This window comes from Plasmopara halstedii (genome assembly GCF_900000015.1).
Source record: "Plasmopara halstedii genome assembly, contig: Scaffold_816, whole genome shotgun sequence".
NCBI lineage: Eukaryota > Oomycota > Peronosporomycetes > Peronosporales > Peronosporaceae > Plasmopara > Plasmopara halstedii.
This window is the reverse complement of record NW_020187732.1, coordinates 2,035,486-2,062,123: the sequence shown is the minus strand read 5'-3', so window position 1 is coordinate 2,062,123 and position 26,638 is coordinate 2,035,486. Positions and strand designations below refer to the sequence as shown.

Sequence of the window (26,638 nt, the reverse complement as noted above, 5' to 3'; positions counted from 1 at the left end):
TAGCCTTCCAGCGTATCTCGCTAAGGTCAAGACTACTGTGGACTGACCGGTTTAAAAAAAATTAAAGGACTTGCGCAAGTGGCTTGGCCTCACCAACTACCTCCAAAGTATAGCGCGGTTTATGCGTAAATGGCACGGCCATTGTTGAATCTCCATAAGTAGGATGCGGAATGGTGTTGCGACACCGAGCATCGGTGGGCTTTTGACAAAATCAAGAACAGCCTCCTTCATGAACCAATACTGGCATTGCCAGATCCCTATCGTCCTGTTATTGTCGTCTCTGACGCTTCGGACTTTGCCATCGGCTGTGCATTGCTGCAAGCAGACACCGAGGGGCGAGATCGGGTGATCGCGTTCGAATCTCGTCTGCTTAAGGCTGCTAAGAAGAACTACCCAATCCACGGCAAGAAATTACTTGCGACAAAGTATACACTTGTCAAGTTAAGGGTGCACCTGCTTGGCTCAAGGCCGTTTCTGATCTACACAGATCATGCGTCACTACGCACTGCGACTCAGCGCCTCACCTCTCGCAAAGGATGGCCAGGTAGCTCTCCTTATTTGCAGAATATAACTTTGAGGTGAAGTAAAGACCATGAAAGCAGAATGTTTTGGCTGATGCGCTGCCACGCAGACCGGATTATAAGCTTGCTCCTATCACGACGGTAAGTAATTTGTGATGGATTTGATCCGCGCCGCATACGCAGGTGATGGTATGTGTGTAGCGCTGCTACAGGCTCTCGGGAGCAAGGGGTTTGGAAACTCGGACATGAAGTTGTCGGCGCGATTGCGCATACGTTACACCGATACTCGTTGAATTACGGTTTGCAGTATTATAGCTCCGATTCAGCGGATACGCCACGAATTGTGGTTCCTCATGTTGAGGATTTAAAGTATCGTTTTTTCTATGAGGCCCACAACACCCTACTTAGTGGTCTTCTTGGTCATGAGACGACGTACAGCTTGGTGAGCTGCCACTATTGGTGGCCCAAGCTGTACAAGTGGGCGAGCACATATGTATGCACGTGTGAGACGTGGCAGAGGGTGAAGCCTCTCCAAATGCGGCTGAGCCGCTGGCCAGTTTACCGGTATCCTCTGGGTGTTGGCAATTCATGAGTATGGAGTTTGTGTTTGGCCTGCTGAATGACTCGGCAGGTAACACGGGTGTAGTGGTCTTTGCGGATCATTTGAGCAAGATGGCTCATCTTGCGGCAGTGCCGGACATCATCAACGGAATGGGTACAGCGATGCTGTTTGTCGATCGTGTTTTTCGGCAGCATAGACTCCCGATCAATTGTCTTTGATAGAAACTCGCGCCTCACTGGGAAGTTTTGGCCGACAATCTTCGGGGTGCTGGGCACCAAGTTGACGACCATTAAAGCCAATGCAGCACCACACCGCGACAGATTACTTTATGCTGAGTGGACTGGCGTAGCATTGTTACTTGAATAGTCGATGGCAAAATGCAAAGTTAATATGTTCAGGTTTTCAATTCACATATTGTTACTGCTCTAAGCCTACCGCTCTTTCTCAAATCTTATTTGAGGCTCGCTTTGAAAAATATCTGCCGGTTGGAGCGTGCCACGTCGCCGTCCATCCGAACTTGGGCCCTGCTTATCCGAGCTTAAACATTGCAATAAGCTGAGACGTCATCTCTAAATGTATCATACTTATGATACGCAGACAAAGTTTTCCTATTTTAAATGATGCCCACCGTTTACCTTTGAGAGTTTGAGTGTGTTCTTGGCAGGACTCCTACTCGACTCGATAGCTTCTGTACTCTGAATTTTAAGTCGGCCACGAGGCGATACAAACTGCACAGCAAAAATTGTCTTTTTCATGATGTCAGTCAGCATGCCTTACATTGGTCAATACTACAACACCACTTAGCCCTCTTCAACATTTTCGCGCTTGAAGTGATACCATATATCAGTATGCTTGGTACGCCCGTGAAACTCGGGATTTTTGGCCAATTTAATTGAGTATTGGCTGCTCAACGTTCTTGATGGACTTATCATCAGCAACTTCTTTAAGCAGAACACCTGATGCCAAACTGCCCCGACAAAGCTGTGTATTCCGCTTTAGTAGTTGAATGCAAACGCCCACTGCTTCATGGTTCACCAGCAAGCGCATTCGTTGTTCATGGCAAAGACATAGCACATCGTGCCTCGGCGGGATTTGATGACTCCTGCCAGCCGTCATTTGAGAAGCCTTCTATAGCTGCAGCACAGTTCCTTGAAAACAGAAGTTCAGGAGTCTAGGTTGTGCATAAATACTTCTGTATACGCTTGAGATTTTGTTAGTGCGTCGATCATGATCAGCCGCAAACTGACCCAAAGCTCCGACCGCTGTAGCGAGGTCTGGACACGTGGCTACCATCGAGTACATGATGCCGCCGACATGAGCTTGGTGCTGCACGCTCTTCATTGCGCTGCATGCTTGCAACCTCCTTCACATATGTTTCTCGTCAAATTCAGTCCAATAGCTTGAGACGGTCTCACGGGTTCACCTTCCTGCGTGTAAAACGTAGTCTTATCAATTTATAAGTTGATTTGCAGCATTGTCACTTGACCTGAATCGCATTTTTGTTAAATTTTCATTCCAAGAAAATACCTTTACTTTTCAATGTCACTAATCTTTAATCGTTTACTGAGCGCTCGCTGTGTTGATGTAAGCAAGCGTCGTCACCATCAGCAATAATCAAGTCGTCAACCTAAAGCGCCACAAAATTCGTGCTGTTATCATTGCGCTTGCTAAAAATGCATTAGACGTATTTGCTCATCGTAACACCCATCTCGACCGTAAATTTGTCAATCGTTTAGTTCCACATGCGCCACGACTGATTGGGACCTTGAAATGAGCGCTTGAGTTTGCAGACATCATAAGTCCGACTGAAGTCACCAAAGCCTTTGGCAGCTGATGTAATTGCCTCGAGAGCTCCAATAAAAATTACGCGGTCTGGCATCAAACTTGGCAGTCATGCTAAGCACAATACGAATTGACGTGAAATTGGCCACTGGCGCAAAGTATCCTCGTGGTCTTCACCGTACTTTTGAAAAAAAAACTTTGATCATAAGTCTTGCCTTGTAACACTAAATTCCGACGACTAGGCTCTCCTTCACAAAAGAGCCAGTGGCAACAAATTCCTTCTGACCCTTTAGAAAATAACAATATCCCATGTCACGTGCTTTACGAGTGAGTCGAGTTCAGAGTCGCATGTTTGCTTCCATCATCGAGTTCCGTCGCCGACTTGTACGCCGTCGACATTTCTCACGCTGAATACATGACGTATGTCGCCCCAAACCCTTTGTTGTCGTCATTAATCTTAGCCCTGACATCTCTTACTGAAGTTGTGCGTTGATACTAGGACGTATGTCTCTTGGGCCGAGAAATTTCCGTCATCCTATCTATCGACTGCTGCTTAACGCCGGTTTGAAGTCGGGCCACCTTCTGGTATATGGTCAGCTTCAATGCTTTACTCCACGTCTTCATCGGTGACACCTTTGTCTTCTTCGTCTGTAACTTCAATAGGTTTTCCTGTGCCGTCATTGTCGCGTTCGTGTCTCTTGTCAAATATATTCCCCAGAAAGTGTGCGTCGCGACTAATTAGTAACTCTGGTTGATACTTCCTGAAAGCGGTATGACCTGTGATGCTCTGACTAGTTTTAAGATAATGACACAGAACGCTTGTCCATTTTTGAGCGTTTTATTGTGGAACGTGTATGTACGTCTGGCATGCAAAGGGTCAAATTTTGGCCCAAAACAATTAATGTGATGTCCGAAACTCGTGCGGCGACTTATTACAGGTAATTGAACGTGTTGGAAACCGATTACGAAGAACATCGTATTCATCACGGCCTCACCACAGTGTACCTCAGACATCCCAGCATTTTCCATCATGAGCCGTCCGCAGCAACAAGCGTCTGATTCATGCGCTCAGCAAATCCATTAAGCTGAGGAGTATGCGGAGTGAAAACTTAAAACTTGCTCATATTGTCCGACGTGTGCCATTATCGCTACGATTTGTCTTAACTTGCCCGCAGGTCTGATTTTTAGCAAATGCAGGGAATTTCGCAACCTTGTCTTCACCTTTCGACTTGTTCTTCGTAAGGTGGACGAGTGACTTCTAGTCTAGAAAGGTGACGGAATGACGATTACTGATAGATTCGGTGTCTGCATTGGGACGCACACATCACTATGCACGAATTCTTGCAGCTCGCTATTCCGATCCGGCGAAAACGTCTGAAAAAGTACACGCATTTATTTTCCCAGTGCACACTCCGCGACTAGCTTAAGAATGTCAACGGAATCCCAGTGGCAATTCTTACACAACCGCAATACGTTGACCGTCTCCGATGTGACCAAGTCGAAGGTGCCGGAGGTTAGAATTGGTGTCCCCCCACAGCCAAAACTTTACCACATTCGCTTCTGCAATAGCGACGGGTATCATGTGAAACTTGAGCAATCCTTTTCACTCGTAAAAACCAATTTTCCATTACTCCTTTCGTTTCCACAGAACATCCATTGTTGTCAAATATTACCGGCCCGTGGTAACCCGACCAGCTCAACATGAATTGCGCGACAACTTCGAGATGTGCCACACATTTGTAAGCACATACTTACAACTCAACGCGAAGTCTTTATCAAGATGACTACGTCACCGCCGTGCCGCATTGTAGTCTACAACATGCACGTCGACCCTTGTAATTTCTCATGAACTTCTTGGTACTCGACATGTGCTGCGTCGCGCCTGAGTCGACCAGTCAGATGTCGCTTAGTTTGATATTTAACGTCACCAATTAAAAAAGTCTCTTTGGTCATTAAAATAGACAATATTAGTATTCCAAGACCGATTCCGCGCAGAGTTATTTGGACTCGCATAGAGCACTCTGCAATATAACAGCCTTGTTTGCTGCAACTATGGCACGCTTTAGTTTTTTCTCTGGTTGCCCTATACGATTGTTGTCTCTCGCCTGGCAAGGCGCGGCGCCGTCGCCGTCGCCGCCTTGCGCCACATTCTTCTATGAAGAAAACGCGACGTCATCAGGGCCCAGCTTTGCGTTTCGGGACGCGACTTCAGTGCCGTGTTATGAAAATCGTACGGAATCTTTTAGGAAGTGTGATTACCAGGTCAACCGATCTCACAGCCCCCCTACCGAACCAGCTGATCAAATAGCGTAATTAGCTTGTTGATGCTCTCCTACACACTGTCGCCTTTCGCTGTAGAACCGTCAACAAAAAAGAGCTTCGCGGACTCCTCTTTTTGAAATCTCCCTCCAGTCTTGACCAAGCATCGTACGTGCCCTTACTCGAGCATACCAGTGACAGTATCAAATTCTCGATCGCAAGACCGATGATTGCTAGTGCCTTGCAAGTCTTCCGTTTAAAAGTCGCTCGGTCCAGCGCATTACTGAATCGCTTAGCTTCACTGTCTCCGTTCACGACCTGCATCTACAGTACCATCTGCGTCGTGAACTTCCACGTATGGGAGTTCGTGCCATCGAACTGAAAAAAATGACTCGACGAGGTGAAGACGATGATAAGGGCGAAAAACGCAAAGTCTGCGCAGTTTGGGCTCGAAGCTATTGATTATATGCGCTTGAACTGAAGATGGCAAAAATGCAAATCAAAATAGTTAGGTCCTTAGTTGGCAAATTGTTCGCTACTCTAAGCCTACCGTATAATCCGTAAATCTTCTTCAAGGCTCGCTTCGTAAAAACTCCGCCAACTAAAGCGTGCCACACTGCCGTCACCTCGCATCCAAACTTGTGTATTGGTTAAATCCTAGAATTAGCTGAAACGCTATCCCTGAGTTAGCTATTTTCTTGATGTGCAGACAAAATCTTCCGGAATAAAGCGGTACCTCATGGATACCATCAAATGACCGAGACACTTACTTGGCAACACAAGTAGGTGCAAGTCCTCGTACTGCTTTCTAAAAGCCTATAAACCGCAGTACACCTACAGAGGTGCCCATCGATTCCTCGAGGGTTTCGTTAGAATCACTCAATGATATCTGAAATCATTGCCGTCGACCGCACTGCTCACAAAGAAAAACTTTGATAAATTTAACCTAAGGCGCTTGAACATTGATTTCTGAAAGCTGCACATGTGTATGTAATAGACGTCAAAGACGTTCGAGGGCTTGAAGCACATCGAAACATGAGGCAATGCCACAGCTATTGATGCTACATTATTATTATGCTACGAAAAATGGTGGTTATTAGATTGATTGACAGACGCTCTGGCGTATGGTATTCCATCGATCAAGCATTACACAAAAACATATTCGAGTTCATTCAGCTACATATGCTGCAATTGTATATATCTCACTGCTAGTATCTTTTTGACAGCTGCTTAGATCTAACAGCGCTAAATTAATATCAAATATCTCACATTCGTTGTTAATTAAAAAAAATTACTAAGCAAAAAAAACTGCTTTCTATCTTAAGTAAACACATCCACCGAATCCACTGTGTGAGTCGCTCCATCGACTTCAGCAACCATAATGCTGCCCCTCATCAGCTCACGTACGAAGCGAACGCTATCTCGGAAGATTTTCGGTATTGGAGCTCTATCCGTAGGTATGGGAACCGTGGCGTTGTACGTGGATGCACCGATGGCAGATATGGATGACGGTCACTACGACGGCGGACGGCGTCGCGAGATTTTTCCGGAATGGCTTCACGACATTGCGCGCGTTCCTTTGTTTGGTGTCGTAACGTTAGGCTCTAAAATCTGCCTGCAGCTATTGAATTGTACGAAGGTAGAGGGTGTGGAAATTCTAGTCAAGCAGCTGGAGCAACGACCCAAAGGCACATCCGTTATCACAGTGTCAAATCATTCTGCCACAGTGGATGATCCAGCTATCTTTGCCAAGTAAATATGAATACCTTTTACGAATAGTATTGGAAAAAGAGCTTTGACAACGGTACTTACACAGGTATTGTTATTGTTTGCAGTATGATGCCGTGGAAATTTATGTGGCCACGAAGTGGACGATGGAGTTTGGCAAGGTAAGAGTGCGAATGATATGATTGAAAGTGCTGGGATCAAGTTTTGAAAATATATGATTGTATATAGCCAGGAATATTGTTATACGAAAGGAAAAGTGGTTTCGGCTGTATTTTTTGGGGCAAAGTCGCTGCCGATTAAACGAGGAGGTGGTGTCGATCATCCGGTACAGTGTTGGATATGTAGCTTGATCATTAGCGTTATTTTTGATGATTTCTGTCGTTTATTTTAAAGATGATGAGAGCATTATTTGAAAAAGTAGAGGAGGGTGCATGGGTACACATTTTTCCTGAAGGCAAGATCGTACAGGACGAACGTAAGCCAAGTTGATTTTGTCAATGATTGTGTAGCTAAATGTTTTTTGCAAAACTAGCACTTGGTGGTCGACCAAGTCCACGTCGTGAAGAGATTGGACGACTTAAATGGGGGGTGGGTAAGCTCATCGCACGTGCAACAACACGGCCGATCGTAGTGCCATTATACCATTACAATATGGAAAAACTCATGCCACAAGACGACAAGAATCGACTCATCAGTATCATTCCTAAAACAAATCTTCATCTCGGAGTGATCGTAGGTGAACCACTTTCCTTTGACGATCTATTTGAACAGTATGCAAACGATCGTGTAACGGGTGACTTTTCATGGGAGACACAAGAGCGTGAAAAAGCATTATACTCGGCCATTACATGGAGAATCGAAAATGCGTTGTTGGCTCTTGAAGAAAAGACACGCCAGTGGCAGCAATAGAATACAAGACTTTTTAGATGTCGAAATTGCCATCCTTAACTAAATTTAATACAATAGATGCCTATAGAGATAGTGTCACTATTGTAATCAGTCTATTTAGTGGTTAAAAATTAAGCTTAAGATATTCCCCAACGACCCACCAAAGGGGCGGATAAAAGGATTGTTTTCTATTTGTATCGCACGGCAAGATGAGCTCAGCAGCGTTCGACTTGTCTATCGAAACGTTAGATACGTGGTGTGAGAAGCTTCTTGGCTGTAATCCATTAACAGAAAATGAGGTGATGCAATTATGTTCCAAGGCTAAGGAGGTTCTAGTACAGGAATCGAATGTCCAGCCCGTTCGCTGTCCTGTGACTGTCTGTGGTGACGTTCATGGCCAATTTCACGATCTTATGGAACTTTTTCGCATTGGTGGCCATGCACCAGACACAAACTATCTATTTATGGGCGATTATGTCGATCGTGGCTACTATAGCGTCGAGACAGTCACATTACTTGTATGTCTTAAAGTGCGATACAAAGATCGTGTGTTTATTCTGCGTGGGAACCATGAAAGTCGTCAAATTACACAAGTATATGGCTTTTACGACGAATGTCTTCGCAAATATGGTAGTCCAAATGTCTGGCGTTACTTTACGGACGTTTTCGATTATTTACCATTAACTGCAGTCATTGAGAATCAAATCTTTTGTCTTCATGGAGGACTTTCGCCATCAATTGATACACTTGATTACATTCGTGGATTTGATCGACTACAAGAGGTACCACATGAAGGAGCAATGTGCGATCTTTTATGGTCGGATCCAGATGATCGGTCGGGATGGGGTATATCTCCGCGAGGAGCGGGGTACACTTTTGGACAAGATATTTCGGACCAATTTAATCACGCTAATGGTCTTACACTAATTGCTAGAGCCCATCAGCTAGTTATGGAGGGATACAATTGGTCGCATAAATGTAATGTCGTGACTATTTTTAGTGCACCAAATTACTGTTATCGATGCGGAAATGAAGCCGCAATTATGGAAGTTGACGAACAGATGCAGTATACATTGTACGTATAGGATGGATATTTATGAGGAGTATACATTGTCATTTTATCTCTAATTTTTACTTCGTATTTTAGCTTACAATTTGACCCAGCGCCACGCCGCGGAGAGCCCCATGTTTCACGTCGAACGCCAGATTACTTTTTGTAGAATGGCAAACGCTTGGATATTATACTTGTTATGTGATAAATTCTTCATCTTCTCGGCAAGAAATTATTCGATTGGTGAAGGTAACGATAGAAATAAAGGTAGCTATCAATTCTCTATGGTGTTAAAATGTTAAATTTAAATAGGACGAGAAAACAGAAAGATCCTTCAAAGACTCAGAGACCATCTTCTTCGTAAACTCAAATCTTTACGCTAGATTGTAATTCCGCACATTCTTGCGTTCAGTCGCCATTTCAGCTCGTTTCGACTGCATTTGCTGAAGTTTTTTGACAGCAGATCGCTGGCTATTTGTTTCGCGATCACTCAATCGTGTTGCTGCAGATAAAGTTGTAGAAGTACTACGAGATCCCGCAACTGGAGCTCGCTTACCAGATAATAAAAGCATTTCCTTCGCTTGTTGTAACTTCAATCGAGCATCTGTGACTTTCGAGCTAGATCTGCCGATCATCACGATATCCTTTTCACTTCCTCTTTGACCTTCGATTATATTCTTTCTCTTTGAAGATTGATGTTCATTTTCCAGAAAACGACCTTCATTATCATTTCCAGTCGAATTACTCGCCTTAACATTACTCTCCGTTTCATGGTCTGAGTTTGATAATGGCTTATCACATGCTTCCGCTATTTGACTTTGAGTACTCGATCGTTTATTTTGCACCGGACCTTGCACCTCTTCATCCGAACCCTTTTTCTTAGTCACCTCATCGTTTACACGATCAAGTACTAAGCGTATCGTTGTACTTGCTTGAGGCTTTGGTCGAGAAGATCCAGAATTGAGCGCCTTCATCATCGATAAAGTACTCGATCGCCGTTTTTCAGGATCTGCTGGAATGTGCTCACTTTCTTTGATCTTTGTGCCTCTGTCGTCAATCTCTCGACCCTCTTGGAGTTGTACGTGTGCCTTGACCATGCGACGAAGTTCTTTCTTCAGCGTCTTGTTGTGAATACGAGCCTCATCTAACGATTGCGTGAGATCTGCAATGATACTTTCCTGGTCACGTTCACCAGCAGAGTCCATTCGATTTTTTGATGGTTTTGATCCGGATTCAGATCCAATTCGACGCAAGTCAGCTCGGAGCTGGTTGCTTAGTTCCATCAACTGGCTGCGTTCGCGAACAAGACGGTCAATATCAGAATTGGCAGCTTCAAGCTTTCGTTTCAAATCAGTCACTTGAGCCGCTTGCGTATTTGATTCTGCAACTTGCGCTTCCTCAAGCTTTTGTATTTGATTTTCAAACTCTGCAATCTGCGTGTTTTTTGCTTCGATAACTCGTTGTGCTTCTAACTGCTCTTGCTTACAACTCTCAAGCTGCAAATTAAGACCATTTTTGTTGTTCTCATTTAGCTTTGTTTCAAGTGCGACGCAGCGTTCTTGTGTTTCTTTTAACTGTGCGGTAAGATCGGAGGTAGTTTGACTTCCGCTGGAATGCCCTGGTGATGCTTCCATCTTGTCAGCTTGATGAGCAAGTGATTCTTTCATTTGGCGAATTATGTCGCGCAATTTCGCATTTTCAAGTTCTAATGAATTCGCACTGGTGCCAGCCACAGATTTACCTCGTATTTGAGGGCTGTCTGTAAGCAATGGCGACATTCCAGGAACTGGAGAAAAGGTGCCTGGATCGTCACTCCAAAGTGGTGAGGGAGCAACAGGAACTGAGTCGGATGAATGATGTGCGTCTCCTTTATGTCTGGCCTTTGATGCCACGAACTGTGAGCCAATTGACTCAGATGTACGAGCACTAGATTGAAGAGTAGACAGCTCACGACAAAGTCGTTGCGTCTCCATTTCTGCTTGAGCTAACCGCTTCTCAACAGCTTCTTTTTGACTCACCAAGCGCTGTTTTGCTTGTTTTAACTCACGAATCTGAAGGTCATGTCGCTCATCCAGTTCCTGTTGCTGTTGTTCCCACCGCTTTTCCCAACGTTCTTGAACAAAACGAAGCTCGCGCTGTAGATCTTCTTGCTTTTCTATACCCTCAAGCAGTTCGTCACGCTGTGTCTTGTCTTTATCTTTTAGTAAAGCAATTTGCCGTTGCGATTCGTGCAGAGTTTCCTGAAGGATCTGCATCTCTCGATCCTGTGCACGAAGTTGCTTTTGCAGCTCATTTTTCACATGATTTTGCTCAGCTTCCAGTTCGTGTAACGCGCTCTTCACACGGTCCACTTCACGCTCTTTTTCCATCGCTCTATCATCTGCATCCCACTTAGCTTGTTTCAATTCAGCTTGAAGTGCTTCTACCCGTTTTTCACTTTCACCCAGCCTTCCAACCAAATTTTCTATCTTTGCTTCATACCGAAAGTTCGAGTCATTCAACTCGAACTTCTTCCGCCCTATTTCCTTCTGTAGTTCCTCTTCATATTGCTTCTTTTGGTGTACAAATGCCTTCTCTACTGCATGCAGCGACTGCAACAATTCAGCCATTTTCTTTTCATACTCATCCAGCAAATTTTGCTTAACTTCATTTAATCTGGCGACTTCGTTCTCCAATTCCCCAATTTTCACATCTTTTGCAGCTTTTACATCCGCTGAAGTCCATTCAATTGATTTCAATTCCTTCTCTTTATCCCGAAGCAATTGCTGTATATTTTCATTCTTTATCGTCAATTCCTCAACTTTATCGCGTTGAACATTGATATCTCTTGCTAACGCCTTATTTGATAACTCGACTTCTCTTAAGTGACTTTTAAGTTCTTCACTTGTTTGTTGGAATTCTATTTCCCGCTTTCTCATTGAATCATCAAATGTTACAGTCAACTCCCTTCGTAAAGTATCCATTTCTTCTTCTTTCTCATTCATCGATCGTTCCAACTTCCGTCTCAAAGACTCCATCGCTTCTTCTTGATGTCGCAATGCATCGTCAAACTTCCATCTTGCGCCCTCAATTTGAGCTCGAGCATCTTTAAGCTTTTGCTGATAAATTACTTCCGTATCGCTTGCTTTCTGTTTCATTTGCTTTAATTCTGCCTGAGTTTCAGCCTCTCGCACTTTGCTTTCACTCAACTCAATTTCACGATCCCGTAATACATTTTTTAAATTGGCAAAGTTGGTATCATACAATGCTAACTCTTCATCTCGTCCTTCCAATAGTTTTAAATTATACTTGAAATCCTCTTGTAGCTTACTCAGCTTTTGTTTCGCAGCAGAAGTGGTGATCTCCTACAATTATCAATATAGTTTTTCAAAATAGTACTTTGGCATTTGACAAAAAACTCCAGTAACCTTTGCTGTACCTTGTCTCGTAAGAGTGCTTCTAATGTGCGAATTCGATACTCATTAATGTCATGTAACTCTTTTTCCTTTTCTAAAATGAGTGTGCGGATGTTACCAGGACTAACACGCGCTGCAAAAGTTGGCGAGCTCAAGGTAGCATCTGACGGCTCCATTGTCACAACCGTCGTAGCACACTACCCCCAAATTATAACCCACTTTACAATTCATACTTTTAACATTTCAAATATTATAATGTACATATTCTTTTAATAAAAAACATACTATTTATAGAGTTTGCTAGTAGAACAATACAATCCTCAAATCAATCAAATTTGACTAAAGCAGTTACGATCTATCGTCAGATATTTCCAGCGGCGATGTTGTAACCTCTCTATCATCTAACATACACGCCTTTCGAAAGACGACATTTGAAAAAAATTATGTCAGAAGGCAGCGTGTTGATAAATCGTGCTGGAAATGATGTTTCTCACCGAAAGAATTCCGACGATTCATTTTCTTGCCATGCGAAAGCTCCTGCTCGACGTGTTAAGACAAGATCAATGAAGTGGATGTATGCTGTATATATTTTTCTCCTTGGCGGTTTACTTTTTTTCATCGCATTCGTCACGAAACACCTTGAGCAGACCTCGCCAAAAAAGGTGAACACAATCACTCGAGCAAATTGGAAAACGAAAACGGCACTTCGGCTGGAAGAAATATCTGAACCAAGAGACAAAGGAATTATTATGTGTATGAATGATGAATCCGTTCCAATGGGACTGTCGCTCGTACGCGAGCTCCGATGTCTTGGAAATCAAGAGCTTATTCAGGTATATCATTGCTTTCGAGACGAAATCTCAAACAGTTCCATCTCATTACTACTGGAAGTTGATGAGAATTTAGAAATTGTGGATGCATGTTCGGATCTTGTTCAACGTGGACTTCTTACAGAGAATAAAGCTCGCCACTTTCGAAGTTGGTGGATCAAACCGCTGGCTATGTATCATACGCATATCAAAGAGGTGCTACTTTTGGATGTCGATGATATCTTTATGCGCGATCCGGCAGTTTTGCGTACCACTGAAGGCTACGAACGTACAGGCACGACATTCTTTTATGATCGCGTGCTTTCCAGCAACGAATTCTTCAATCAAGATATCAATGGTACACAGTATCTTCAACATCTTTTGAACACCTTTGATTACGAACATTACGGCTTACCACCAGGGTTATCTCCATCACCCCATTTAGATCCCAATACATCTTTTGTTTGGACTCGTCAAACGTCGCATGAACAAGACTCATCTCTTGTTGCCATTGATAAATCACGAGCTGGTCAAGCTATAAATGTTATGTTCTACCTCATTACTGAGCAGCGATTCATTCGAGAGTTTTCATACGGAGATAAAGAAACGTTTTGGATTTCCTTTGAATTGGCAAAGCAAGAATATTTTTTTTCTCCCTGGGGCGTTGGTGACATTTCGTCCTCTACAAACAGAGATATGGAAAAGCACAACGATTCACTTTGTGGAAGTATTGTCCAGTACATGCCAGTACAGGACAGTGTAGCAGAATTTTTGTATGTCAATGGAAAAGCGTTGCTTAATCCATTTCCGGTGCCGATTGAAAAGCTCGGTGAAGTCAGTCGCAATGTCTTGTTTAACATTAATCCAACACATTTAACGCCTCGCCAAAAACGACGACCAAATGGTAGCTCGAAAACGGAGTACACGGGTACTTATGCAATGGAATGTCTTATTGGTTTTGGAGCTGAGCCACTGCCAAGTAAATTTGCCTATATTCTCATGCGTCGTAGAATGTTTTACACGGGGATTTCAATGGGAATTTTGTCGGGACTAGATCAGTGTTTGCTGAAGTAAAACGTGTAGATAACTAGCAGTGAATTTCTTAGTTGTGAATGGAAGTTTGTGGAACGCTTATATTATTAAAAGGGTCTGACCCTAAATATTAAAAAGTGTAAGACTGGATATATATATTCATACATAAGACTCTTACAGAAAATCTTGGAAATCATTCGAAATGATAATGAAGCGCTTTATAACAAACCACGTCCTCCCTTTTCAGAAGTCCATCACATTGCACTTTATCATGCTACTTAAGAGTTTCGCTTGTACAAGAGTTGAATACCACTATAAGGTGAGGGATCTGTACACACTCTTCTAGCGCAATGAAGACGAAGATTCATGTAGAGTTCACGTTGACTAACGCAGAAGATGGATTCACCATCCGTCCCTATAATATCATAACAAGAACCTTATTTGCTCAATTGGGGTAACCCACGCATCTTACACAGAAAAAACTGACTCAAAGAGTAAACGTATACAAATTACAGGGTTGAACTGGAACGCTCCACCCGATATTGAGATCGAAAGGCATACATTCAGGACGAACTTTATTCAATTTGATACTTTTGATATATAACTTCCTACATTATGTGATGTGAGTTTAACAGTCCATGTGTATCACGGCCCTCTCCTCTACGGAGATTCATCCTCTTCATTAGTAAAAATGCTTTGGTATCTCAATCACAAGTGTAATGTGAGTTTCGTACAATTACACACGGTTGTTAATTGTACAATTGTCCTGAATTGCAAAGTGTATGTACACAATCATACATTTACTTATAAATTGGTGGACCACACCATGTACCTCCCATTTTGAGAAAAGTGTAATCGCTCAATGGGAACCCACTCTTTGCACCCTAGAACTTCTCCGCAATTGAAATCCTCTCCCATACCCATTACATCACATGGCTCAGTGTGCCTCCGAGAATGTCGATGTCCTTGCGAATAAAGAAATCAAGGCTGTTATCGGTTAAGGCCAGATCCGTTTTTAACGATAACAATTGCAACGATCTCGCGAGTCCTCAGCAGAGACCTCCTCATTCAACTGAAGACTAAGGGACAAGCCTTTCGCAATGGATGAGACACCCTGTCCAGGTGAAGATCTTCGTGTCCATTCTTCACGGCAAAAAATGTCGCGAAATCCCACCACGGAGCTCACGACGACGGCTCGCCGTCACATTTGAGCTGGGCCTGGCTTCGGCAGCTTGTTTGACAATTACAATAACAGAAGTCGCAATGACTCCTTCCGATATCATTACTATGGTCTCGAACCATTTAAAGTTGTCCACCACGTTGGGATCCCTTACACACCTATACATGTGGCTCTCTAGCTCATGGTAAGAGCAAAACGAGCGCAAATTTCCACTTAGAAGGCTTTTTGACGCTACATTTAAGGGGTAATGCCTCCGCTGACTGCAGCAGTAGTCGTGTAGATTCGTATTCATTCTTGTTCCGGAACCGTGATGAATACAACAAACACACCTCAAAGTGAGCTCCATCCGCATGAAGCACACCAAGAATCCCGCCTCATATTTGCTAACAAAAAATGTGCTTCGTCGAAGGCCAACAATAATAACACCTCAAAGTGAGCTCTACGAGCATAATACACAGCAAAATTTTCTTCAATGGCTTGAAAATCCAAAGCTCGTTGAGTCGTTCAGACGGACCAGCACCTGTGGCCGACATCATGAAGGCCTCAGCCAGTAAATAAGACAAGTACTTCTCAAATGAGAATATTTAAAGTGTCTCATCGATCCCAACTTCTCTCTCTCACACACCTTTCTCAATGGCTCGATGACGTTCGTTTTAATTTTCGATTGGAGCTTTTTCTAGGCTTGAACGTCGCAGTGATCACGTTTGCCATCGCGTAAGAGGTATAAAACGTACGCTCTTCGAGCGAAAAGCAATCACTTTCCCCTTTACGGGGATGATGATGCGTTTGAGACCGTTTTGAAAGAGCTAGCATTGCTCAGATAGTGATCGGCACATGCTTTGGTGAAGTCCATTAAGCTCTTGAGCCAGGACATCCTCTAAGCTTGCTGAACCTAACCGCTCTTTAAATCATTATTTTCGTTGATTGCGCATGAGTCAAAGCAACCTTCAATGAGGCTGACGATGACTACATCAAATCGTAACGATATCGTTGGTAGCCTCATTCAAAATGAATGCGGTGCCCTCGCACATGGTCCTGTAGCTCAGTCTGAGGGTGATACGCATATGCGAGACTTTGTGATCCTACAGAGCGCACTTTTGAGGAGTATCGCTTACATCCAAATCAGTAGCAGTGACAGTATCGAGAATAATATGATTTGACTTGAGAAGTGGGAATAGAAGACTCATCGCCGTTCCAGTGTTGCGAAATAACGAGCAAATTTCAAAGATGGCAACAATCAATTGACACATTGCTGATTTTTGGCTTTTTTGAAACCACATCAAAGTTGTGATGGGAGCTCGTCCTTATGCTGAAATCAGCCATACTCATACCCGTCCGCTTGCTAATACTGCCACGGACGAAGTCTAAACTTATTACATGACCGGGACCCATACTCTATTGGAAAGCGTGTTGCGCTCCATGAAGCTTCATCTTACCAAGTTATCAGTGTCAAGGCCGCAAACACAGTCTTGCCAGAGAGCTTACTTGAAATTTTGGGAGTTTGGAAAATGGAGGGTGGCCCGTTCATAATATCAAATACTCGTTGTGAAGACGCCAAGTCACAAGTCTCTATGTTTGGAAAACGCCCCTTTTTGTGGATGGAGCAGTACTGATGGGGACAACCATTGTATTCGAGCCGGCACGATTCGCCGCTTGACCTCTCCAATTTTGAACAAGTAAGCACTGAGCGAGGAAATGTACCCGGTCATCGAACTCGATCTATGCTGGGCACGTAGCAGCATCGTATTGTTTCCTTAATGGTGTTCACTTGTCCAGAGATTAGATCGATCGTATATCATATAACTCGATATAAAGGCAGCATTAAGTTCTACAAAAAATACTGCCTGGCGAGATGATAAAAGACTGCTATTTCAACGCGCTAGATTAGTAATAGTTCATTGAGTTGGTTGTAACAGGACTGTGATGCTTCGATGGTTCCGTCACTCAGCGTTGTTGTCTAACATTCTGCGCCATGGACGAGTCACTCCAATGTTGAATAGCTATTAGTTTTCTTTACAAATCTTAACTCCCAGGCGCCTGTCCTCAACAAAATTTGATTTGGTATCCACCATTTTCAAGCTGCTCGAATTTATCTCAAGTCGTATAAAACTGGGGCTTTGAAATTTGATTGATTTCTTTCGTATGAACATTAATGAATCCCGCAGCCACCTGCCTAACACTTTTCCTTTTTTTGTATGTACTTGAGACCGCAGCTCACAGATTCCAAGCCTTATTGAAAGCCCCAAAGATGTCATTGCTGACTATCGCTGCAACTTAGTTTCTATGCACTCGGCTAGCGGTAATTTGTGGTTCGGTTTTTGCTTTTACCAACACACAGAGGATGACTACTTATAGAGTTCGGGATCGAGAACCTCTCACTAGCCTAATATTATTCACTTGCTCACATATTTCTAACTTAAATTATTAGATATGGATATGGCTCATGCTTCACCAACTACAATTAATTAGCCAAATTTGACGCATTGCGTGAGGTTGGCAACTTACGTGTCCCCGCGACATACCAGACTGGTGAGAATGGGACGTCGGTTTGATGAACCTTGACGCGCCTTGTGCAGGGAACAACCAGTCCGAAGGTGACGGGTGTCTCCACAGACAAAACACCTTCGGGTATTTGAACGCTGCCCGGCAGCTCGGAGATCCCCCCCATTCTCAGCATAGCTGAGATCCATTGGCTCATGTCCCTCGACGAGCTATGAGGGTGTGCCGACTAAAAGTTTAACCCGTCATTTAATGCCGCATTCACCACCTTCCAAAGAAGACGAATGCACACAGAAGACTTCCATTCTGACCACATCAGTACGGAGACCCTCCATTAAGACGGTTACTGTGGGAGAAGATCAGCTGCCATCCCGGCAATGAGGGGTACGCAACTATTGGAACAAAGCCCACCAATTCCTTCTTGCGCTGCTGGGCGGCAGTCAAACGCGATCGCACGCGATATTCCTGCTTAGGCATCCAGAACACTCTTAAAAGCTGCAGCTTCAGCTACGTCCAGGAGGGAAACGCCGCTTCAACCAAAGAACCGCACGTCAGTACCAATTCCCGCGCTCGACCACCAAGCTTGGAGATAGCTAGCGCCACGCGCTGTTGCTCATTCTGCAGCATGGTGAATTCCATAACCATCTCGGCCTCTTTTACCCAGAGATTAATCATCCTTACCCTCAATGGTCTTAACGCTCACCATGAGCGGCCTGACTCGGAATGAGTCATCCATTGTCTATGGTGGCATCGAGGACGCAATCGACGCCGACAGATATTGCTGTAGATATTCTAGCAGAGCATTTTCATAGCTCGAAAACAGCTCTGAGCGTGCACCTATCGCTTCAGATCCTTGCGAAGCAAGGTGTTGCACCGTCTCAGAGCCAAGCAGGGACGTCAGATTTTTACGTCCGTCCTGCATGCCCTGGGGAAAATAGGAGAACTGCTCTATCCCCACAAACGATCAGTCGTACTGAGGTGTAGATTGACTACAAGTGCTACCAAGTGCAGCGGGACTGCCATAGCTCTTTGCTTAGAGAAAGCTAAGCTAAGGTCACCGACCTTATGTTCTATTCTAGAACCAGTGCGAGTGTAGCGGATCGCAATCCGCTACCTCCAAGACTACCCTTAACCCAAACCAAATAATCTCTTCACTTCAAAATATAAGCTCTATTTTGTCTGTTTTATTTGCGGTGGCCGCCTATATCTAAATCTATAGTTTTCCTCATTAAATTATAAAACCATATTGAAATGCATAACTACTGGCAGTCTCGCCACGTAGCGGCTTCTTATTAACAGGTAGCCAAACCATTGTGTGGTCACACAATATTGTGTGACCCACCCCTGTATACCAGGGTACGCGTAATCTCGTTACAGACCTCCAGTTGATTGATGGCTTGTGGCTTTATGGCCGAGCTACACACACGATGACATTGTATTTCGTACCAAGGTTCATGACAAACCTCGTTCTACGCCATTCAAGTCTTTATAATTTAGGAATGTCTTGCGGTGCCTCCGTCGCAAGACGCGCGGTTATAGAGTCTGTTGTCGGATCAAATAATGCTATCGCATATTTCTCATTTTTTTAACAATTGTACATCGCTCTTAATTACACGACGCCCTGGATCGATTTGACTTTTCACAGATCCAAATAAAATGGTACGTTGATTTCAACGACCAATAAACCTGGAAAGTAAATCCCTCTCTTTCCCTGGAAAAGTTAGATAGACGAGATAATTCTTCCAAAGTTGGTGCTAAGCCTCGACATTTTTCTGATATTGGTCTATGGCTGGATTTTTAAAAAAATTACCTTTTCAATTTAAAGCGGAGGGTACGCACAAGACGTTAATGTCTGGTATGTAGAACACCTGCAATGAGAATGCGCTCCTCAGCTCTTATTTTTATACCAGCTTGGCTGAGATATAATTGATTCTGGCGCCCTCATAGAGCTTCATCTTCGTCGCCCAACCAACCCTTGCGGATCTGAGATCCTACTACATATATAATGCGATGCGCTTTCCCAAGATGATGGATGTATGCGGGAGGTTTCGTTGCAGCCGCACATGCATGGCGACTCTAGTGAACAGGGCAACTGACTCCTATTCGAGACAATATTCAGTCGCCGTCCTGGCTAGTAAGTCTTGGCTCGTAGGCTTAGTTTCCGGATTCAAACTTCTCTTGAAATTTAAAAAGGTCTTGATGCTTAGACTCACAACATCTGTAGTTAAAGTGCTTACAACTTAGGATTGCCTTTTTTGTCGGGAAGCAAAAATTCGCTTCCGAACTCCTCATTGCGAACGCGACTTCCTAGCCTAGTGCGACCTCCTAAACTAGCGTGACCTACCATTAATCCGTTCGGAGAAAAGATCGAGTAATGTGATCTTGCTTCATTTTAACCTCGATGTACCAGAAGATTTCTTTGTTCATTATTACTGTCATTGGAGAAACATTAAACTGAAGCGGTTTCGCTCTCTAAGGATCCGTGAAATTCTCGGTACTATCATCTTGAAACTTCCTTTTCTTCCAAGCGATCGATATCCGCTTTTGGGTCTTAGGTTGCCAATTGTGCCATCCTTCTGGGACCAAGAGCCCGTAAATCCTGTGGGTTAAGTACTTCCAATTGAATTATCTAAAATAGGTAGATAGTACATAAGATCTCATCTATAATGATAAAATGACCATCATACGTCCATCGTACCTAGTACAAGATCGTGAACACGGTACTGGACCCGGTATCTTTGAGGTTCACTTTAAGTCCGACGGAGAGTAAACGTACCCTGTTACACCGAGTTTTCTTCAGCTTGACGAGTACGGTGGGGGATACAATATACAGCGTTGGTAATTAGAAGATTTTGCTTTTCTCGAACGACTTGATTACGGGACATTTAGATTTTGCAGACGGCTATTGAAATTCCTGAAGTGGACAAATCTCGGATTAATGAGGCAATTGTGATTTATAGAAAAGACGGATATACTTCTGCAATGATTTCATTCTCTTCTTCTGTCATTCTTTCCCGATTCTTAGAAGCTTTGATAGATGTCATTCATGTATATTTTAGCTTTGTATGATAATTCTAACAACAGGACAAGTTGTGAGTGCTGGGAACCTAATGTCGGACCACTTACTGACTGCATTTGTTCATGATTCATAAGGCATTGCATCAGCATCTACCAGCTGTATGGTCGGTATTAAATTCAGTTCAGTCGATATTGTAGTCAGAAAGAGGCATATCGTAAGTTCTTTGGCTTCTCTCTACAGTACAAAGACACAGAGAACACATGATAGATACTTAAACCTCCTTTCACACTTTGTTCTTCTTCGATCGGTCCTGTTATCTCTCCTTTATTGAGTTTGATGTCTGAGCCGGTGCATATGTTCCGTCGTACCATGCGAGTGGGGGGAGAAGTAATGATAGTTTAAGAAGCCGAGTTGAGATTTGTATTCTACTCCATACTGTTCGCTGAATCTTTTCAATAATATCCTTTCCAACCTTTCTCGTCTGTTTTTAGTATGTGCTATGCTACTAATGTACAATTACGATTAACCGATGTAACGTTTAGCTTACGTCTGCCAAAAACTTCTCATATGTATAAAAGCTTCTCATGAGTGTACCACATCCTCCAATATCTAGTAAGAAACTTTTCGAATCTAATTTCCTTTACAATCCGATAGCAATTTAGTTACAACCGCTCACTGTAGTCATGCTATTGATGACTTATATTCTTTTATGATTTCTTTTTCTGTATCCCCAGTATGTATTGGCATAACTAGTCCAATTTGGACTTTCTGGTGAAAAAAAGTAATCCATTCTTAGCTATCGAGTAAAAGCATGTCATGATCGTCAGCTTCACATCTGACTGTCCACTATAATCGCAGCCTCTTCTACAAAATACGTTATAACCTGAGCACGTACAAGCACGACATGTGTGCGGTGGTGCGACAGTGGTGCTTGAACTAAGGCACTAGTGGATTTTGCATTCAAGATTAAAAAGAAGAGGAAGTTCTAAGCGGAAGGACGTTTCGAGAATCGTATATCGTAAGTACTTAAGCAGTCCAAAGATATGACTAGTAGTGTTACTTTTATCTACACATAGCTAGCTCTCTACCACCTTCCACCATTTGCTGTTTTCTACATACACATAGAAAACATGTGTAATATGACGTCAGGAGATCTGTATTGTGTCCTACACGCACTTCTGATACATTAGTTGTTTCTAGTCGAAGGTTATTGAGCTGCGATGTGGCAAATGTACTTGAAAGGTACAAGAGCTTGAGATTTATCATAAAGAGCGCCGGTGTGAAGTTGAGAAACTGGACAGTCCAGTACACTAGAAGAGCCAAGACGATGCTCAATTTTTACTCCTTCCTGTGCTTTGCACATCACCTGTCGCGTGCCGTAATCATACAATCTTGAATGCACTGAACCAATTCATTTCGAATTTAAAGCAGTTTCCAATCCTCGTGAACCTTGAGTTTATGGATCACGCCTTTATAGAAGCGCTCTTCTCGAAGAGTGAGACGACACCGATTAAAATTTCGGGCTCTCCTCTTGTGGTAGGAGTTGATCCTGAGATGAATGAGAATGCACCTGATTCCTTCGATGAAGCAATGAAATCGATGGAGCTGTCACTCGAAATTCAAAAACTATTCTCGGAAGATTCAGATCAGGTTGAGATACCGCCTGAGAAACTGGGTGTAGTCCTTCATGAGAACTCGCAATTACCAGTAAAGAAGGTGGATAAACGATTGAAACCATACTCAACGTGCAAGCGCCGCAATCGCAGACGTCCGAAGCACGAACTTGAGTACTTGCGAGCGACTGTGATGGAATTGCAAGAAGAGCTGGAGGCTCTTAGTAAAGCAAACAATGCGTCGTCAACTGCTGTTGGACACGAGACAGCTCTGACCACAATCAATTCAAATTGGAAAGACATGGCACAACAACAGAAACTTTTGTTTGAGAAATCTCTTGAAGAGAACCGTAAATTGCGTAATCGATTACTTGGTCAGCTAGAGGTGGTGCGTGTGATGGAAGCAGCAATTTCTCAACATCAGAGAGAAACTGGACATTCGATAATCAATGGTGTTGGACGTGCGCTGAACAGGACAGACCATGATATCTTTGCACAGCTTAATGCCAGTGTGGACAAGCAGCTTGGCGAGGTAAATACAGTGTTGACGACCAATGGACTCACGAACGTGCTTCACCAACTGAGTGGAGGTTTTGACTTTAAACGTGAAGCCAATGGCATTTCATTTCGACACGAAGAGGCTCGACTACTTCCATTTTCGATGCAATCGTTTCATCATGCAATTTGGAATTGTATGCACAATCGTTCAGCAATAAAACAGGCTCAAGCGCACTGTTCTAACCTCATCATTCGCGAGACTCTAGAGCTCCCAAAAGCACGACAAATCAACATCACAAAACGATCCGTTTTTAAGCGATATTTTGAGAATAATCGTGTTATTTTTGTATGGACGAGCTACGTGGAAATTGATGGCTCAGTGCTCGTGCGTCTGCGAGAAAAAGGATGGAGTACATGTTCGACATTTGAATTTTACCGTGGAGTCTTGGCAGGTGCTAGCAGTTCAAACAATTTTATTCATGGCTGTTTAAATCGAATGGTTATCGAATTGACTCCTGAAGTGTCGGATTTCGAGTCAGAGCAAGTAGCTCAGAAGCATATTGGGGAGATTACGGATCTTATTGTGGGTTCATACCATCAAAACTTTGGTTTTATTCACGAAGTTGTGGAAAAAATGTTGCTTAATGCTGAAACAATATCCAATGCTGAGACTGAAGACGATCGTCGCGGCAAAGTTGTGGTCATGTGAACGAGGCGATAATGTTGTCCAGTTAGAAATGGTCGAAGTTTTTGACTGGAAGTCATGTTATAATGAATTGTTAATATATTGTTCATGTCTTTTAATGTCTTAGATGATGTCAATCATGTTAGTTTACGACTTATGAAACCTAGGAAGTCGCACAGTTCAAAATCTTCATGATACTTTGACTACACTGCCTTTGTTTGAATTACCAGCTTAGATTTTTATGCCTCAGCCAAGTTATGCGAAGCTCTGGACTGTACAATGTCATCTTGATTTAGAAAACTCTTTCAAATTGACTCGTGCGGTATTCCAGTCCACCGGAATTGAGAGAAATGGACATGTTATTTTCAAACAGTTTCTTGTATCTCAACTGGTGATAAAGGAAGATACAGCGTGAACCCAAGAGGAAAAAGACTGTTTTTTTAGAGAAATACACGAATATCCAGAATCTGATCATAAGTACAAACATTGACTCAAATACAATGATGTGAAGATTCACGAAAAACGCTTACACACAAATGGTGACGTGAGTAATTAACCCGCCTCTACACATTGGTTCAAGAAAAAGCTTGCAAAGCTGTGGTATTGCAGAAGTTTTATTATGCTCAAAGATGAGGAAGAACTTGCCTTTTGACTGCAGACGCGCGAAGTGAAGCTTGACCAAATATTTCACATGGCTTTCTGAAAGATGATAAAGAGCAGGTCATGAGTATTGACTTTTAAAAGAACACTTTGAATGTAGGCATCGAATACTAGACTCAATGATTGTCCTGATCTGGAGACGATCGTTTGAATGTACTGGATAAGCATGCATTCTCAAGTCTGGCACAATTTTCGACGGTACGAAGAAATGATATTCGTGTTTCTAAGACATGTGAACATACACTAAAGCAAGGCTTCAACATCGTGGAATCCTGTGGCATCATCAAAGATAACACGAAAGTAATTCGACTGTGCCGACTGTTTATGAACATTTAATGCGTACAATGGTGTTGAAAAGAAGACGAGGAGTGTCTTACCGAGAAGCAACGAATATCAGCAGTCAAAGAAGGTCAACTTTTAGTGCACCGCAACAGAGTATAGCTGTCAGACTATCACTTTGGTATGCAGCGATGCAAGTCAACTCGCTAAACTTGGATAAACTTTTTTTATACACAGTGACATCGTGTTTGATTTGATATGCTGATAGAAATTGAACCGTGATGCAGGAGTCACGACTTCTGCGGCCATTTTCGATAGGCAGCAGCAGTACATTTAAGTTCTACGTATTCTGCAATTGCTGTTGTTCGCACTCCGTACGCAGTGAGAAGAAATCTTACATGACTTTACATAGTAACGAAATGAAATGGGCTACAAGATTGCTTCTCTACTTGGATGCAAAGAGAACGTGCTGGGTTTGTTGCAGACGTCAGTATATATGAGCCAATTCAGTATAAGGCAGTGCCTTTAGGACGAAGGTGAACAAATAAAAGCAAACAATGGACATGATATGTAACTGAGGTCGAAGAGCCAGTAGTTATAAAATAGATAGGAAAACCTATAGATTTAGACATAGGCGGCTTTGCCGCAAATAAAACCTAGAAATACAGCTTAAAATATAAACGGAAGAGTTCATTAGCCTTGGGTTCAGGTTGTAGTTACTAGCGGATTGCACTCGTACTGGCTCTAAGTATAGAGCAGGTAACCGACCTTAACCAAGCAACCTCTAAGCGAAAGAGCTACGACAGCCCTGCGGCATGATTGATCGGGATCACAAGTTTAATAATGCAGAAAGCGCATCGCAACCAAAGGGTCGGTGGAGGAAACTAGTTGGAAATGTACCAGCGAATGGTGCTGATGCTGATGCCATAAATTCTGAACGGCATGGTCTACAACAGCAACTTTATTGATAACACGCATATGAAGGAAGACGTAGGTTAGCGATCAGTAAGTGTAAAGTATCCTGCAAATAAAGCCTTTCCAGACTATGTAAGAAACGTAAGGGGCTAGATTGCAGAGGATGTGGAAAGGCCACGATGAAGATGTACACACTGATGTTCTGTTGACTTATGAAGCTGATGGAGACTCAAATGTTGGCGAAGATGACAATAAACTTGTTATTGGATATGAAGATGCAAAGCTGAAGGCAGCAACCTGATGATTTGTAGAATTTACGCTGCGTCACTAAACGCTTGCATATTGCTATTGCACTAGATTCTCTCTGAAATAATTCAGCCACTTTCAGATATACCGATGAACATAGTCATCACAGTGATGGGGACATCACATATCGCATGAATGTTTAGTAACACTCAACGACTGAGCCGAGAGCGCCGTGTGGTATAAGTTCTACGCTGTCTTGATCAATGTCAAATGCCGGATAGTATTGATTTTACCCATAGTGCTCAGCATTTAGAGCTATTCATGCGGACCGACGCGGCAAAGTTGAGAATCTTTGATGCCATCGATAGGCGATGCATGTAAAAAGCATGGATGAGGAGATCTCAGCGCTGGAATTAAAAAACTTGATCCGAGACGTTAAATGGACAGCTTATCATTTGAACGACATGGATTTACGCTTTAAAAGACATAGGCCTCATGGTCTATATTGCTTAGCTCAAAGTGATAGCAGCAATTTTGCAGATTGAGATACCGCAGTCACACGCAAGGTTTGTTTGTCGCACCTTGTGTCATATTGACTCAGATGATTCGCTTGGGCGACATTAACACGGCATACTAAAGCTGCCTGAGGTACACATACGGCAGTACCTGAAGGACTCTAAAGGTTACTCGTGTAAAGATAAGCGTGTGATCAGTACAATCATTCTACGGACCATAGGTGTCTGGAAGATTACATTTTGAAGATGAACTGCTGACTCCTAGACGCAAAGTCTTGAAAATACGCACTGAGATTGCCATAGTCTTAACTCTATATGACTAACTCTACGAATACCATCACTCGCAAGTCAAGGTTTGTCAAGATCAATCCTCCACCCAACAATCGCTGTCATCGGTTATGACTAATTTCCGTCGATTCGCTTTCTATATAATTGACGCAGTCACGTATCGAAGACAATTTGCTTATTTTTGCATACCTTAGGACATCGGCAAGTCGCACAA

General features: G+C 43.1%; 11 protein-coding genes across 11 annotated transcripts; 6 read left to right on the top strand and 5 right to left on the bottom strand.

Moving 5' to 3' along the window:
• Positions 1 to 3,472: 3,472 nt before the first annotated feature.
• On the bottom strand, positions 3,473 to 3,734 carry PHALS_14367 (uncharacterized protein; the record flags this gene model as incomplete). The annotated part of the gene is made up of 2 exons (XM_024730166.1): positions 3,473 to 3,652; positions 3,726 to 3,734. The coding sequence occupies 2 exons, from the start codon at positions 3,732 to 3,734 to the stop codon at positions 3,473 to 3,475; spliced, it is 189 nt and encodes a 62-aa protein (XP_024580470.1).
• A 2,771-nt stretch (positions 3,735 to 6,505) lies between these two features.
• On the top strand, positions 6,506 to 7,761 carry PHALS_14366 (tafazzin-like protein; the record flags this gene model as incomplete). Its single annotated transcript, XM_024730165.1, has 6 exons — positions 6,506 to 6,577; positions 6,746 to 6,876; positions 6,960 to 7,013; positions 7,081 to 7,177; positions 7,246 to 7,327; positions 7,385 to 7,761. The coding sequence occupies 6 exons, from the start codon at positions 6,506 to 6,508 to the stop codon at positions 7,759 to 7,761; spliced, it is 813 nt and encodes a 270-aa protein (XP_024580469.1).
• A 188-nt stretch (positions 7,762 to 7,949) lies between these two features.
• On the top strand, positions 7,950 to 8,960 carry PHALS_14365 (serine threonine-protein phosphatase 2a catalytic subunit beta isoform; the record flags this gene model as incomplete). Its single annotated transcript, XM_024730164.1, has 2 exons — positions 7,950 to 8,815; positions 8,888 to 8,960. 2 exons carry the CDS (start codon positions 7,950 to 7,952, stop codon positions 8,958 to 8,960), a joined length of 939 nt encoding a protein of 312 aa, XP_024580468.1.
• A 205-nt stretch (positions 8,961 to 9,165) lies between these two features.
• On the bottom strand, positions 9,166 to 12,362 carry PHALS_14364 (uncharacterized protein; the record flags this gene model as incomplete). Its single annotated transcript, XM_024730163.1, has 2 exons — positions 9,166 to 12,135; positions 12,210 to 12,362. 2 exons carry the CDS (start codon positions 12,360 to 12,362, stop codon positions 9,166 to 9,168), a joined length of 3,123 nt encoding a protein of 1,040 aa, XP_024580467.1.
• A 267-nt stretch (positions 12,363 to 12,629) lies between these two features.
• Positions 12,630 to 14,069, top strand: PHALS_14363 (hypothetical protein PPTG_11066; the record flags this gene model as incomplete). The annotated part of the gene is made up of 1 exon (XM_024730162.1): positions 12,630 to 14,069. One exon carries the CDS (start codon positions 12,630 to 12,632, stop codon positions 14,067 to 14,069), a length of 1,440 nt encoding a protein of 479 aa, XP_024580466.1.
• Positions 14,070 to 16,206: 2,137 nt separating this feature from the next.
• Positions 16,207 to 16,457, bottom strand: PHALS_14362 (uncharacterized protein; the record flags this gene model as incomplete). Its single annotated transcript, XM_024730161.1, has 2 exons — positions 16,207 to 16,254; positions 16,323 to 16,457. 2 exons carry the CDS (start codon positions 16,455 to 16,457, stop codon positions 16,207 to 16,209), a joined length of 183 nt encoding a protein of 60 aa, XP_024580465.1.
• Positions 16,458 to 22,183: 5,726 nt separating this feature from the next.
• Positions 22,184 to 23,545, top strand: PHALS_14361 (uncharacterized protein; the record flags this gene model as incomplete). The annotated part of the gene is made up of 1 exon (XM_024730160.1): positions 22,184 to 23,545. One exon carries the CDS (start codon positions 22,184 to 22,186, stop codon positions 23,543 to 23,545), a length of 1,362 nt encoding a protein of 453 aa, XP_024580464.1.
• A 268-nt stretch (positions 23,546 to 23,813) lies between these two features.
• On the bottom strand, positions 23,814 to 24,353 carry PHALS_14360 (uncharacterized protein; the record flags this gene model as incomplete). Its single annotated transcript, XM_024730158.1, has 3 exons — positions 23,814 to 23,988; positions 24,052 to 24,220; positions 24,293 to 24,353. 3 exons carry the CDS (start codon positions 24,351 to 24,353, stop codon positions 23,814 to 23,816), a joined length of 405 nt encoding a protein of 134 aa, XP_024580463.1.
• A 15-nt stretch (positions 24,354 to 24,368) lies between these two features.
• Positions 24,369 to 24,966, top strand: PHALS_14773 (uncharacterized protein). The gene has a single exon (XM_024730157.2). It carries the CDS (start codon positions 24,742 to 24,744, stop codon positions 24,958 to 24,960), a length of 219 nt encoding a protein of 72 aa, XP_024580462.1. The 5' UTR covers positions 24,369 to 24,741; the 3' UTR covers positions 24,961 to 24,966.
• A 436-nt stretch (positions 24,967 to 25,402) lies between these two features.
• On the top strand, positions 25,403 to 25,676 carry PHALS_14359 (uncharacterized protein; the record flags this gene model as incomplete). Its single annotated transcript, XM_024730156.1, has 2 exons — positions 25,403 to 25,450; positions 25,536 to 25,676. The coding sequence occupies 2 exons, from the start codon at positions 25,403 to 25,405 to the stop codon at positions 25,674 to 25,676; spliced, it is 189 nt and encodes a 62-aa protein (XP_024580461.1).
• Positions 25,677 to 26,135: 459 nt separating this feature from the next.
• On the bottom strand, positions 26,136 to 26,437 carry PHALS_14358 (uncharacterized protein; the record flags this gene model as incomplete). Its single annotated transcript, XM_024730155.1, has 2 exons — positions 26,136 to 26,287; positions 26,353 to 26,437. 2 exons carry the CDS (start codon positions 26,435 to 26,437, stop codon positions 26,136 to 26,138), a joined length of 237 nt encoding a protein of 78 aa, XP_024580460.1.
• Positions 26,438 to 26,638: the final 201 nt, after the last annotated feature.

Excerpts from the sequence above, each read along its gene's own strand:
- PHALS_14773 (XM_024730157.2), top strand. The coding sequence starts at position 24,742 with ATGCAGGAGTCACGACTTCTGCGGCCATTTTCGATAGGCAGCAGCAGT.